General features: G+C 38.5%; 2 protein-coding genes across 3 annotated transcripts; both read left to right on the top strand.

The window, feature by feature from the left end:
- Nucleotides 1–347: 347 nt before the first annotated feature.
- gpr161a (G protein-coupled receptor 161a) lies at nucleotides 348–7624 on the top strand. 2 transcript variants are annotated; one of them, XM_079884460.1, is made up of 6 exons: nucleotides 348–486; nucleotides 1907–2353; nucleotides 2907–3625; nucleotides 4133–4240; nucleotides 4488–4610; nucleotides 6069–7624. In XM_079884460.1, exons 2-6 carry the CDS (start codon nucleotides 1995–1997, stop codon nucleotides 6344–6346), a joined length of 1587 nt encoding a protein of 528 aa, XP_079740586.1. In that variant the 5' UTR covers nucleotides 348–486; nucleotides 1907–1994; the 3' UTR covers nucleotides 6347–7624. The 2 variants fall into 2 exon arrangements, with proteins under 2 accessions (XP_079740586.1, XP_079740587.1); XM_079884461.1 differs by having other exon boundaries at nucleotides 6072–7618.
- Nucleotides 7625–10733: 3109 nt separating this feature from the next.
- Nucleotides 10734–13523, top strand: LOC307166155 (serine/threonine-protein kinase pim-1-like). Its single transcript, XM_079884330.1, has 8 exons — nucleotides 10734–10844; nucleotides 11671–11880; nucleotides 12017–12099; nucleotides 12221–12271; nucleotides 12377–12752; nucleotides 12850–13020; nucleotides 13131–13226; nucleotides 13323–13523. Exons 2-8 carry the CDS (start codon nucleotides 11709–11711, stop codon nucleotides 13325–13327), a joined length of 954 nt encoding a protein of 317 aa, XP_079740456.1. The 5' UTR covers nucleotides 10734–10844; nucleotides 11671–11708; the 3' UTR covers nucleotides 13328–13523.
- Nucleotides 13524–14787: the final 1264 nt, after the last annotated feature.

Raw genomic sequence — 14787 nt, 5'->3', positions numbered from 1 at the left:
ACGTGACCAGGGTAACGTCACCTGCGGGAATCTTTAATCGTCTTTGGTGGTCCAAAAGTGAATTCCAGAAGAACTGAAATAATAAAGTATTGCAAATAAAAAATGAATCGCTCACTACTGTTTTTATGTCTGCATTATCTAAACCCACCCCACTGTCATGTTACGGAGACGTGTGTTATATGAACACATTTAGTCAAACTAGTACAACTTTATGTATATCACATAACCAATGATATTTAACCGTAAGTGTCAGAGATACATTAGATTTTAAAGTGTCTGAGTTGTAGCTTAGCTTTTTTACTTGTATAGACAGTGAGACCAGCGTAAGACAGACCACACACAGACCCACACACAGCCTGAGAGAGACGGGGAGACACTCGCCGCCATTGCGGTGCTATAGTTTCTGGGAATCCCATCAGCGGCGAACTGTAAATAAAGTCACGCATCTACTTTAAAGCGAGATTTAATACCATCTAAAGCAGCGAGGTGAGTTGGCCAGTACTTGTCAATAAACTAACATCTCTCCGAAGTAAACTTTTTCGTACTAAAGTTGGAAGTTGCGTTTAAATAGTGGTCTTTGTTCAATTAGAATTGTTAGATGTTTGTTTCTCTATGCTGTATTGATTAAATCTGACAAATTATTTGTTCATTCTCAATACTAAACAAAACTATACTAAAGTTTTTGTTGTTGGTTTACAGTTTGGAGTTTAATATATCAGTTATAACGTTATAGGTCACATTAAACTTAACTTCTAAACAGTTAGGCTATATGCATGCACATGATTTAAAAGTCAAATTCACTTTGATTTAATGGTACGATTTATTGCATGGAACAACGTTGTATAGTGTAATAACAAGAGGTTTTATGCTGGTAAACGTTATATTAACTTTTGCCATCTGGTCCATGTTCAGCTGTAATAATAGCGTGCCGTAGGTTGTTATTTTGTACCTTAGCACTTACATTTTTTACTTGATTGAACAATTATGTATGTAAAATTAAAGAATAGTTCACCCAACAATGAATATATTCACCCTCATGTTGTTTCAAACCTGGATTATTATTTTTTCCTGCAATATTTAGCAGAATGTCCAAGCTGCTCTTGTCCATACAACAAAAAGAAATGGGGACTGACAAATTGAAGGCTATGAAAACAAATAAAGTAAAGACTATGCTATATATTATGAGCAAAAAAAGTGTTTAACATTACATTCTAAAACTTGCCTACAGCAATAAAGAAAGACAAAAGCACAGACAATATTCACTCATTTGAATTATGAATTATTTTACATTTAAACCCAATTACAATAGCTCTCTCATAAAAATACACATACATTTTAAACAAACATTTAGCTTCTAACATATATTTTACGGCCTATATTTTACTGATAATTATTGTGTTCCCTTTCTATTGCTCCTTCAATGAAGTATGTGAAGTTTAACAAAGGCTCTCTTGCTGTCAGGACTCATGACAATCCTTTATGCAAAATGGAAATATGTTTTGCCCATAGAAATGCATTGTTCACTACTGTAAAGTGACGTGACTGGCAGATGTTTTCCATGCACAGCACACAGGCACAATTAGAAATCAAATTCACTGTCAATTAAATTCATTGTTGTTTATTATCGATTTTATCCATTATTTGTTGCAGCATTACTTGGGATATAGTGCATTAGATCACAATTTATGGTGGTTTTGTATTTTTTAAAAATTCGATTGAGAGCTTCAGTCCCCTTTTACTTTCATTGTGTAGACGGGAGCAACTTGGACATTCTGCAAAATAACTCTTTGTGTGTTCCTCCACACAAAATGATTTTTAATGGCATGAGAAAGTTCACTTTCATTTTTGGATGAACACTACCTTTTAACAATCATAATCAACTGTTAATTTTTTTTAACTTTCTAAGACATCTTGGTGAGATGATCAAGCGATGGATCTATGGATCTCTGCAAACATATCCTTGGTCTGCATTTGGATGACGTAGCGTGCTTATCATGAACACCAGCAGCAATGAAACCTTCCTGGGGAACGGCACAGACGTGGGAGACAGCTGGGCCTGGATCGTGGAGTCTGTTGTCATATTAGCCATTGCCTTGTTTGTCTGTCTGGGCAATTTGCTTGTTGTGTTGACCCTTTATCGGAAGCCCTACCTCTTAACGCCAAGCAACAAGTTTGTCTTCAGCCTGACGCTTTCTAACCTCCTGTTGTCGGTACTGGTGCTGCCATTTGTCGTTGCCAGCTCTCTTAAGGGAGAATGGCTGTTCGGAGTTGTGTGGTGCAACTTCACGGCACTGTTATATCTGCTCATCAGCTCTGCCAGCATGCTCACTTTGGGAGCCATTGCCATTGACAGGTAAGGAATATTAAGAAAAAATGTTATCGTGCATTGCAAACTCATCTTTGGCACTCAAAATGAGCCAAACACTATCCAACAACTCTCATTGTTTTACATGAAATCTTTTTAGAGTCAGGAGTCTAGATGTTAAAATCTGTATCCTGTAGATGAAGTACAAATGAATGGTTGCATTGTTGTCTGGTTTGTTAACCCCTGCTGTCTTGATTTTTACTCTTGCTTGCTATGTGTGGATACAGACAAAACATTAGAAAACATGCTAAAAACATGATTTTTAATCAAAATGAAAAGCATCTAATGCTTTTTTTATATTGTAACAGTGTCACATTCTGGTTGTTGCAACAATTGCATGGGGTTGAGCTTTGTATTACATCAGGTTTGACAACAATTAAACTCGACAACACATGCAAAAGCCAAAACTGTGTGATGTTATTGACATAATGAACTGTTCCTTTCAGAATTAGAACATATCGACACCTAAAAAAAGACTAACCACCTTTTGTGTTCTGATCGACATCTAAAACTTGACTAACCACTTTTTGTGTTGTGTCAGGTACTATGCTGTGCTGTTTCCGATGGTCTACCCTATCAAGATCACAGGGAATCGTGCCGCAGTGGCCATTGTCTACCTGTGGCTTCATTCTCTGGTGGGCTGCCTGCCTCCTCTGTTCGGCTGGTCCACATTTGAGTTTGATCATTTCAAGAAGACATGCACTGTGGCCTGGTATCGTGAAGTCAGCTACACTGCATTCTGGGTTGCGTGGTGCTGCCTGATTCCACTGTTTGCCATGCTGGTGTGCTACGGCTTCATCTTTCGTGTGGCACGGCACAAAGCTCGCAAGGTGCACTGCGGGACGGTTGTGGTTGTTCAAGTACCCACGTCCTCCAACAGGAACGGACGAAAAAACTCCACCGCCTCGGTTTCTTCCATCGGGAGTCGTAGAGGTTTGATCTACGCTGGGAGCCAGTGTAAAGCACTGGTCACCATTTTGGTGGTGGTCGGCACCTTCTTGATGACATGGGGGCCGTATGTGGTGGTGATCTGCACCGAGGCGGTATGGGGGCGAGGAAGTGTGTCTCCTGGACTGGAGACGATGGTGACTTGGCTGTCGTTTGTCAGTGCTGCCTGTCATCCTCTCATTTACGGGCTGTGGAATAAAACTGTAAGGAAAGAGCTGCTTGGCATGTGCTGTGGTGACCGCCACTACCGGGAATCATTCATTAGTCGCCACAGGAAGTCCCGCCTCTTTAGCATCTCCAACCGAATCACAGGTGAATGTTATATAAAGTCATGATGTGTGGTTATGTGGGGCTATGACGTTGCTATTTTTAATATGCAATAGGTTGATTAGTGGTACTTTCTCAGACTAGTATTAATAATGGTCATATCTGACCAGATAGATTGTCTCTCTCTCTCTCTCTCTATCTATCTCTCTATCTCTCTATCTATCTATCTATCTATCTATCTATCTATCTATCTATCTCCACTGCTTTAAAAAAAAAAATCTAAATTTCTGGAAAATTATTTCAGTTATGTGTTTTCTTGTATTTTAATTTAGATAATTTATTTTTTTTATATTAATAATTTATTAATTTAAATACGTTTAAGTCATCCTGAGGCCCCCTACTTTGCCCCGGCCTCCTGGTTGAGACCCATTGCCCTAAAGGAATTGTTCACTCCGAAAATAAATAAAAATCTGTCGCCATTTACTATACCGTTACTCATTATACTTTACATTATACTGTGTCCTGCCTTTAATCTTCATCTTTCTGTTGCAGATCTCGGTATGTCTCCACACCTGACGGCCATGTTGGCTGGTGGAGGCCAGCTTTTAGTTGCTGGTAGTAGCACAGGAGACACTGGCTTCAGTTTTTCCCAGGACTCAGGTGTGTGTAGATCAAATTTTATATTTGCACACCTGTTCAAAACAAGTCTCTTATGGTCACCAAGACTGCATTTATTTAAATAAATATACAGTATAAAAAATGTGAAATACCATGATGGTACATATAATTAGTTTAATATTATAAATGTCTTTTCAGTCACTTTTGATCAATTTAATGCATCCTTGCTGAATGAAAGTATTAATCTAAATAAAAGGTTTGGTTTGGTTTTGTAACCGTTACTCTGCAGGTACAGATATCATGTTGCTGGATAACTGTTCTGAGGAAGCAGAAAGCTCACACTACAGTGCTTTATTCAACAAGCACAGGAGTTCAGTAATGTTTGAGGACCAAGTGGAACAGCAGGCTAAAGGTATAGTTAACTACCTCTCATTAGTAAGTGATTAAAAGGACAGAATTTCACAAAGCTTCGCATCACCTGAAAGCCAACTTAACTTTACTAATGTAAAATGGGTTGCAAATGTTTTTTTTCCCCAGGGTTGATACAAGCTAAGCTCAATCGATTTTTAATCGCTAGCATTTGCAGCATAATGTTGATCAGTGTTGGAGAAAGTTACTTTTAAAAGTAAAGCGTTACAATATTGCCTTACTTCCTAAAAAGTAACTAATTGCATATAGTCACTTTTTGTGGAAACTAATGCATTGTTAACTCTTGCTTATTGTTTTGCTTATTGGTGTGCTTGAATTGGATCATCGATTTTCAGCATCCAAGACATTGCAAAATGATTTTAAATACATAGAGTATATTTGTATTAACATAGTGTGAATACTGGTAAAGTGGGATACTTTCTGATAATTTACCTTCTGCATGATTTTTTTATTATGATCCAAATGTCTTAGCCCCTCATATGACTCTATTTTAAATAGCTTAAGAGCTCTGCTATACTCCGATACTTTTGTTGTAAATTTAAAAGTAAGGCATTACTTTAATTGTTACTTGAAAAAAGTAATCCAATTACATATCTGGATTACAGTAAAACAGAGGCCAAAAACGTTAAAATATTTACTGTTTCAATAGTACAGCCACAAGACGTAGACAATATGTGTGCTAACATGATATTTGTGAGAACAAAATCGCTTATTAACCTTTTCTGTGTAAAGTTGTATCCAATTTTACATCAACACCATCAACCCTAAACCTTTTCCTGTCATATTTTTCATTGCTGCTACCAAATAAAAGGGCCAAACATCTGGGGCCGGTTTCACAAAGCTATTTTAGACCGGTCTATATTGTTAGACGAGTCTATAATTTGCTCATAGACTAGTCTAATGCAAGTTAATTAAGACTTAATTTAGACCAAAAAAATTAGACCCCTTACCCCCAGGCTAACTTAGGTCTAAGACTCTATGTTACCTTGGCAACCAGCAGTAACAATCAGTTACATTACAAACAGCCAAAAGAAAAGGGAAAATGGCTCATAATTTAAACATTTCTTCTTGTTACTACATTCTCTGCTAAATTTCCCAAGTAAAATGTCCTTGTAACTGTTATACTCCTCCAACAAACACATATTTTCCGCTGGGGTAAACTGCACTGAGCGAATGAATGCGCTTACTCGATCCGCCATGTTTTTTGTTTTGAAAAGTGTCTTATTTTACCCAGAATGCATTGCAGTGTAGTCCTACTTAAGATAGTCAGAGTCTTAAGTGCTTTGTGCAACGGTCTGATTTTGATGTCTATCTGAAGTCAAAAGTCAAGTCACCTTTATTATAGCGCTTTATACAGTACAGATTGTTTCAAAGCAGCTTTACAGTAAAAACAGGAAAATGCATTACTTGTTTCTAATTCTGTATTTCCTTTGCTTTCCAGAAGGTAAGGATGAGTCTCAGCACCTGGTGAAGGCGGAGATACACCAGGTGATTGACATCTTTGCATCCAGTATGGCAAAAGCCATAGAGTGCGATGCCAAATTTCTGCTGTTCGGTACGGAGTCTCTGACTGACAACATTTCATCGGTTCAGCCCGCGGAGAGGGGCTCGCTCGACCCAGATGGCCAGAGGGTCCGTCTGGAGAGCATCGATGAGGGAATCGTTAAAGATGAAAAGGGTGAAGACGACGAGGATGAAATCGAGGAAATATGTGCATAAATAAATCTGCATATGGGTGATATCTGATTTTGGTCTGTAATGTTCTCAATGAAGCACATATTCTGACTGTGTGTATTGTGGAGGCACAATAATCTCCAAGGTTCAAGGTACCATGATATTCATCCGAAACTCCTAGCAAAAGCTCAAAAAAAGTCAGTTTTAAGCTCTTTAAGGAAAAGAGCTCTCTTGGAAAGGAATTCATTTATATTCTATATAGGGCCGATTGGGGTTAGTTGTCACTTTTTGCACCAGTGAATATTCCTCAGAATAGGTTTATTTCTGTTTCTCTGTAATTTCAAATACTCTGTTTTCTGTCTTGCTTCAAAAAACATTATTGCATATATATCACACTACTTGGGGTAAGTTGTCACAATGAGAACCTGCCATTTAAATAGCGTATTATAGCATTTTTAAACAGTTTAACAATTGTGAAGTACAAAGAAATTAATGAAACAACACACATTTAAAACCACTATTTTGGCCAACAAAAAATTGTGTCCTAAAAACAGTTTAACAGTTCAACTTTTAATATTACCAAAATGTTTAGATTAGAGACAGAATTCACAAAAAAAACATTCTAATTTGATTGTTTAAAACCAGCAAAGGTGAACAAATGTTTATGCAACTAGATGTCTGACTCAAACCTGAGCCCGCCCCTGTGACAACTAGCCCCGGTCTCCTATAACTCTAGTGACCTTATTATTCAATATAAACCAGCTGTGTACAGGCATTCGATGTGTAATGTGTTTGTAGAGATGGCGGGGACCCAAAGGAAAAGTAATCTTTGTTTTTTTGTGTGTTTAGAACGGTTTACATATTTATCTTTGTCTGCTTTTAAAATATTGTGTATCGATTGATGTCATATTTTCATGTCTGCATGTTTGAATACATGCATGAATAATGTTTAGACCTGCCGAAATATATATACCACTATCCATTATGAGTGTAAAGTGGTGCTGTTTTCAAGCACTGAGTGCATAACATTGTAAAACTACACACAACATTTAATCTTCTATTCAAGTACATGATGCTCACATTAAATATTTCTACAGTGAAAAAAATGCTTTGTAAAATATTTATAATACCAAGTCTTATTCTTTAAATACCCCAGATATACAGGTGGAAATTATTTTATGATCTTTTGAAATATAGCTGTCTTTGTATTTCATTTTAAGGTGTAAACATTTTGTAATTTAGTATTCATTTTTTACATTTAAATTGCCCATTGTCTTTTATATCATAACCGTCTTTTTGATAATAAAAAGCACTTTATTTCTAAGTCTGTTTCTCACAGTGGTCACTGGTCAGTGATATAAAGGTGTCTGATGATTAGTGTCTGCTGAACATCTTTGAGGATCTCAGCCAAAGTTGGGGCAGCATGAGAGACGAATGTGCAACAAAAGAGCACTGTCTTGGAGAAAAAGGACAGAAATCCCTCTGGGTCTTCAGCATTTAACCCAAAAATGATACAATTAATTATTTTTTAAACCTCAGACTCATTGGCCTTGGCTCATTTTCTGTGAAGAACATATATCAGAACACATTTTCAATGACCACACAATATTTATATTACACACAGGATGTTCGGGGCTAATAAAAGTGTGGAAATTTTAGGTCCTGTGTCCCTTTACTCTGTCCTCCTCCTGTCAGGGCTTGCTGTTAGTGTGTGTATGTGTGTGTGTTCTTGTATATGGTTTATGAGGACACAAATGTGTATAATGACATGGGTATTACAACGTAAACATGGTTTATGAGGACATCTGTGTCCTCATAAACCAAACGGCTTAAAAAAACATACTAAATGGTGTTTTTTGAAATTCAAAATAGGCCAAAAGTTTTCTGTGATTGGTAGGTTTAGGGGTAGGGTTAGTGTAGGGGGATAGATTATACAGTTTGTACATTTGTAAAACCATTACACCTATGGAGAGTCCCCATAAACCACATATCCAAGTGAGTGTGTTTGTGTTTGTGTTTGTGTGTGTGTGTGCATGCACATGAGAGAGAGATTGTGTGTAAGTGTGAGAGAGTGCAAAAGTGAGTTTTGTTTCTACCCCTGCCGTTCCCGCACAAGGTTGCAATTCTTAAATGTGATCTAACAAAGGTAAAGGAAAAATATTAACCATATATGCTGTTTATATTGCTTGTAATTGGGATGAAGTAAACATCTGTTGAGTATTTTAACATAAATTGTTTAATTATGTTGAATTTTAGGTTTTAGGATGTTATGGTTTTTTGATTCATTTTTTATTTAATGTTTTAATATTGTGCACCTGCCCGGGGACTGCAGATGGAAAATAGCTTTTGCTAACTCTGGTACAAAACATCTTTTCGAAAGATTAATGTATTTTGTACATTGTCCCTGACAAATAAACTAATAAAATAAAATAAATAATTAATTAAAAACCCAAAAATGCAGTGGGTCCACCAGACCCACGAACACTGGCTAAATAACAAAAATATGAACACCACACAAGGGTTAAAAAAGGGATAGTTCACTCAGAAATTAAAGTGCATCATTTACTCAACCTCATGCTATACCTGACATATAGGACTTTCATTGTTCAGATAAACACCAACGAAGATTTTTAGGAAAATAATCAACTTCTGTGAGTTCATATAATGCCATTGAATAGATGCAGCCCGAAAACCCACACAGTGATTGTGACGGTAATCCATACGACCCCAATGGGTACCAATCAACCTGGCACTAAACACGTGGGCTGCATCCGAAATTGCATACTCTCTTGAGTAGGTAGGCTACTTACTCTGAATTAGTAATTACTTAACTAAAAAACTATGTTCTATATAGTATGAATGTAATCTGGATGTACATTATTCGCCATGCTGTTATTATCATGTGAGATACCAGCGTCAGTTACATCGTTTCACTGCCATTCATAAATCCTCTCCCGTGGCCTCATGGGATAGTAAAGTGTCCATCATATCCACACTTAGTATCTCGCCTATCTAAAAAAGATCTAAAAGCTGACGCTAGCGTTTAATCGCCCTAGCTAGTATGTGTTGGGTTAAAAAGCATTAGGAACAAAAAATAGTAGTAGAGATGACCAATAAGGCCTAAGTTACTCACCGAGTTGTGGCATGTGTAACGTGGTCACGCTCATTGAATGCGACGAACAAATCGAATTATATCACATTTAACCACTTTATTAATTCGTACGAATTCGCCTTGACTGTGTTGTTACATGCAATGAACAAATCCTACGATTTCATACAACCCAGACCTGCCGACGTCATCGTAGCGCACGAATCGATTTTCAGTTGCTATAGCGAATTACGAATTATTAGAACGCTTTATGACGTAAATTCAAACAGCAAGAGTTTGTTGGGTTGACGGCGAGACAGACAGACTTTTTATGTGAGGAGAAAGTGGTTTTTAATGAGTTTGGAGCATTTTATGAGGATAGTTTGGAGGATATTTATTTGTGTGGACTTTTTGAAGGAGTTTAGAGTTTCTGAGGAGAGTTTTATTCTTAATTTATTTGTTTTTATTTTGGTTGGAAGCGTTTCTTTTAATTTTGCTTTATTCTTGAGAATTAGGTAGACTTTATTTTTATTTTTAGATGGCTCACATTGGTGAAAGACAAGGTAAGTGTTTTAATTTTTCATTGTTTATTATTGATATGTTATAGTATGATGTTGTTAGAATGTTAAACTAACAAACAAATGTGTGCAAGTTAACCAATTTAATCTCAAATTGCCCCTGCTAAATAAGCACATATTGTAGGCCTAAGTTACTCCTCTGATACGAAAAAACTGCATGCCTTTTCTTTTAAAAAAATCATTCAAAAGTGAAATATGGATTGAGTCTGTGCGACTCTCAACCGTGTTTGACAGCTGCTTCTCTGCTAATAGGGAAGCTGTATGTTTAACTGCTTCAAGAACAGTGGCTACTGAGAAATGTCATTGTCATGTAACTTAGCTTTACAGTTGCAAGTTTCAATGCATGTGTACCTTGCCATCTTTGTGCGAGAAAGAGCGGGAGAAAGAAAGCTTTCCATATATAATAAAATATAATCTCATTGGAAAAACATGCAAATTGTTTGTTATTTTTATCCTATTTTTTGTCATATTTGTTTTCTTGGTCACGTGTCTTTCTGGGTTTTGGTTCATTTGCTCTTGTTGGCTGCAACGACCTTTGAAATAACTGAAATCATTTGAGCCCCATGTTATAGTAATGATGTTAAAAATAACAAGAACAAATGTAAAATCTTAACTGCTGCTGCTCTTTCAGCCTCGGGCCGCTTCAGATCCAGTGCTGGTTTCACCCAGATGGCTGTTCAGGAGTTTGGGAGGTTAGACTTTTGTGATCGCATTCAGAAACCACTGTCAAAACCAACCCAGCCATGGAGTCAAAAGGTGTCTGGTAAGATCGCTCCTCTGCATTCTGAGTCGACTCAAAGGAAGAGGAAGCGGCCGAGCTCTGAGGATGAAGATCCCACCACTTCATTCGAGAGACCCACCAAACGCTCTTGTGAAGGTCAGGCTTATTCTTAAAACATTGCTGAATTACATGATTTGCCATTGAAAATGTTCATTCAGTGATTGATGTAAACAGGTAACAGTTTTTACTTAAAGATTGTATTTATTTTTTATTACTGTTGTTTATATTATTGACTTTATTTTATTACTGACCTAACCTATTAACTTCACCTCAGGAGGAACTTCAAATATTAGGTCAAAGAGGTTCAGCTGACAAAACAGCTGGGGAATCCCTGCATTGCATGTTAATATGAAATGACGTGAATTTATACATTTTAATGTGTTTGAAAGATAAAAGCCTTCCAAAGACAGTAATACATGGTTAAATGACACACTGAGTGAGTGATAATTCAAATAATAATGTGTTCATTGGAGGTGATTAGATATGCAATGTTGCACTGTTGAGAAAACACTTCTTTAAAAGTGAAATGATTTCTGTAAATCCAGTGATCAAATTCTGTGTGGGTCTCATTTTTCAGTGGCTGGTTTGTGTGTGTGATTATTTCTGAGTTGAGTTTTATTTCATTTATTTGTTTTATTTCAAAGGTTGGAAGGGTTTCTTTTATTATTATTATTTTTTTTTTTTTTGAATATAGCCTATGGCTTACATTGGTGAAAGTGTTTTATTTTTCAGATGTTTATTATTGGTATGTTATGTTATGGTGTTCTGAAATCAAATCAAATAAAAGTGTATAAAAAAGGGAAATATGTGCCATTTTGGGTCATAGAGAGAGAGAGACCCGTGTTATAGTAATGATTTTAAAAATAACAAGAACAATGTAAAACTGTGTGAAATAGATTCTTACCTGCTGCTGCTCTTTCAGCCTCAGGCCGCTCCAGATCCAGTGCTGCTTTTGCCCAGATGGCTGTTCAGGAGCCACAGTCAAAGCCAACCCAGCCATGGAGTCAAAAGGTGTCTGGCAATATCGCTCCTCTGCATTCTGAGTCGACTCAAAGGAAGAGGAAGCGGCCGAGCTCTGAGGATGAAGATCCCACCACTTCACTTGAGAGACCAGCCAAACGCTCGCGTGAAGGTCAGGCTTATTCTTAAAACATTGCTGAATTATTATTTCCACTGAAAATCTTCATCCACTGATTGATCTGAAGTAACATTCTTTAAGAATTTTAGTTACATGTTTTCAGTTGAAGATATTTCTTGTTATGTTGCAGAAGAGTATATAAAGGGCCCATTGCTGGGTAAAGGAGGATTTGGCTCTGTGTATGCCGGGACCCGCAGCTCTGATGGATTGCCAGTAAGACATTTATTCAACAGCCCTTATTCATGATGCTGTGGCATAACCCGTAATCTATACAGAGCATGAGGTTGTTGTCAGAATTACCAGGTGTCATTTACTGTGGTTTATCTGTGTGCAGGTTGCTATCAAGTATGTCTATAAAGACGCGGAGCACGAGGAGATAGAAATTGTAAGTTCAGTTTTGAATCTGTTGTGGCTATTTGAATTGGTTTGCATCTGCATTTAGCCCTCCAATGATAATTCAAGAATATCATGTCCTCTTTTGCCACTGCAGGACGGTCAGGGTCTGCTGCCGCTGGAGGTGGCATTGATGACCCGGGTCAATTCAGCTCCTGCCTGCCCCAATGTCCTGCAGCTCGTGGACTGGTTTGACCATCCCAGCCGCTACGTCATGATCCTGGAACGCCCAGATCCTTGCCAAGATCTGCACAGATTCTGTGAGGAGAATGATGGCTGTCTGAATGAGAGCCAGGCCAAGAAAGTGCTGGTGCAGCTCATCAACGCTCTCAAACACTGCAAGAGCCGCAAGGTTTTCCACCGGGACGTAAAGCCACAAAACCTGCTCATTTGCACCGATTCACACGAGATCAAGCTGCTGGACTTTGGCTGTGGAGACCTGCTGAAGGACTCAGAGTACAAATCGTTTGCAGGTGGATGTTCTTATGTGATCATCTAATAGATGAGACATATCTCTGTTTTGGACCGGAAACTTTTCAGCTGATCTCTTCCTCTTCTTGGGTCTCTCAGGCACTCCTTCATACACCCCTCCTGAGTGGTTTCATTCCCACAGATATCGTGCTGGACCTGCTACTGTTTGGTCACTGGGTGTGACGCTCTACAACCTCCTGTGCGGTTCTGTACCTTTCAGAAGCGCAAAGAGGGTCCGCAGACTGCGCTTCCCTAGTCATCTGTCTGCAGGTAAGAGATAGCAAACATTCAGTTGTTCACAAAGAGGAGACAGAAATCGTGGCCAGAGCGAGAAGTTCATGTTGTGTTATTGAAGTCAAGTACTGTGTTGCATGTAACAGATTGCCGTCATTTGATAAGATGGTGTCTTAGAGCAGCAGCGGACGACCGTCCCAGCTTACAGGACATTGAGCAGCATCCCTGGTTACACTGCACAGGTGGCCAATCACATCACACCTCTCTGAATGACTCTTTGTTCAATGCATTTTTCTATCAGGATAAATGTAGACAATCGGTTGTAATTATTCACATAGGCTGAGCTGAAGTGTAGTGCACAGGAACGGCAGAGACAGCTGGACACCTGCAGTGAAGACGAGTGTAACCTGGGTCCATCCTTAAAAATATTCTTGTTTGCCGTAACCCGACCGAGCCTGTCAATTTAGGACCGACCCAATTATTATTATTATTTTTTCCTTTTAGTCCGACCGACTTGCCGGTTGTAAACTTGCGTTAAGACCGACCGATTTTTTTTTTTTACTCTTCAAACAACTAATACAAATGCAATAAAACAATATTAATTATATTTTAGTAAGTATTGTGAATATAAATTGCTTAGGCCAACATACAAACGTAGGCTACGTTCTTTCTTTTAAAGGAGTCATAACCTGCAATTTTCACTTTTCCACGAGAATCAATGTATGTTATGATTGCCTAACGATTATACACTGGCCGGGAAGCCGATATTTAAAAGTGAAGCGTTTGTTTACCTCAGGGTAAATAAACCAGCGCGCGTGCACGCGCACTCAAATACGAGATTTTGATTTCAGCCCCGTCTTGACGTCATGACGGGGCAGGATATACCATATATGGACACCGCAAACCTATGCCGCGGGAAGCCCGCCCCTCTCCCCCTCATATTCAGTTCAGTCGAGAAAGATGGAGAAACGAGTACACACCTGAGTTGCTCTGTGGTTGACTGCCACAAACAACATGTAAATGTGTTTTCTCTACCAAAAACGGACCAAACTATCAGGGACCAGTGGATTGTCCCAACCAGTGGGCTGTCCCAACAACCCTTTCAACTGGCTTATCGTTAGGAGTCTGCGCTAAACATTTCACACAGGAATCATACACAAATTTGGGGCAATATCAGGCGAAGTTGGCCTCGAAGCTCTGTTTGGAAAAAGGTGCAATTCCCACCATCAGAGACTTGCCTGCAATTGAAACGGTAAGACTGAGTTTTTATTGCTCTACTGTGTGTAACAAAAACAGCAGCTAACTGCTAATGCAGCTATTGTATGCTAGCGGGAGTATTAGCTTCGAGGTAAACATGGGGAATGGCTGCTAACGTTACTTTGCAAACAACAAATGACTGAGATCATCATGAATTCGGCTATTGTATATTGATTGCCTAACGCTTATACACTGGCCGGGAAGCCGGTCGCGGCCAGGTCGGGTTCATTCATAACTTGCGCCATGATGTCATTTTGGAATGATATGCTAAAGCGTTACCTGCAGTGTCAACCCCCCTCCTTCCTGCCACCAATCAACGCGCCCCTCATTTGCATTATTAAAATGACCGTCCACGACAGCCAAAATGTCGCATCAGATCTCGTGAGACAATAATGTCTTCAGAAATAAGGGTCTGAGGAGCTCTGTGTTTATTTTTTTTCCACTTTTCTTTTTTAGAAGGGCCTGAAAGACTATAATACAGCAGTAGGTATCCAAGGTAATACTAGGTTATGACTCCTTTAAATAAAAACGCGTGGCGTCATCTAT

Source organism: Squalius cephalus (genome assembly GCF_949319135.1).
Source record: "Squalius cephalus genome assembly, chromosome: 10".
Taxonomy (NCBI): Eukaryota; Metazoa; Chordata; class Actinopteri; order Cypriniformes; family Leuciscidae; genus Squalius; species Squalius cephalus.
This window is presented reverse-complemented; position numbering and strand designations above follow the sequence as displayed.

What these genes read in the sequence shown, in the direction of transcription:
- gpr161a (XM_079884460.1), top strand. Translation starts at nt 1,995, where the DNA reads ATGAACACCAGCAGCAATGAAACCTTCCTGGGGAACGGCACAGACGTG. An exon ending in CATCTCCAACCGAATCACAG is followed by an intron (nt 3,626 to 4,132) that starts GTGAATGTTATA and finishes TTTCTGTTGCAG; the next exon opens with ATCTCGGTATGTCTCCACAC. An exon ending in CAGTTTTTCCCAGGACTCAG is followed by an intron (nt 4,241 to 4,487) that starts GTGTGTGTAGAT and finishes GTTACTCTGCAG; the next exon opens with GTACAGATATCATGTTGCTG.
- LOC307166155 (XM_079884330.1), top strand. Translation starts at nt 11,709, where the DNA reads ATGGCTGTTCAGGAGCCACAGTCAAAGCCAACCCAGCCATGGAGTCAA. An exon ending in AGAGTACAAATCGTTTGCAG is followed by an intron (nt 12,753 to 12,849) that starts GTGGATGTTCTT and finishes TGGGTCTCTCAG; the next exon opens with GCACTCCTTCATACACCCCT. An exon ending in CCCTAGTCATCTGTCTGCAG is followed by an intron (nt 13,021 to 13,130) that starts GTAAGAGATAGC and finishes TGCATGTAACAG; the next exon opens with ATTGCCGTCATTTGATAAGA.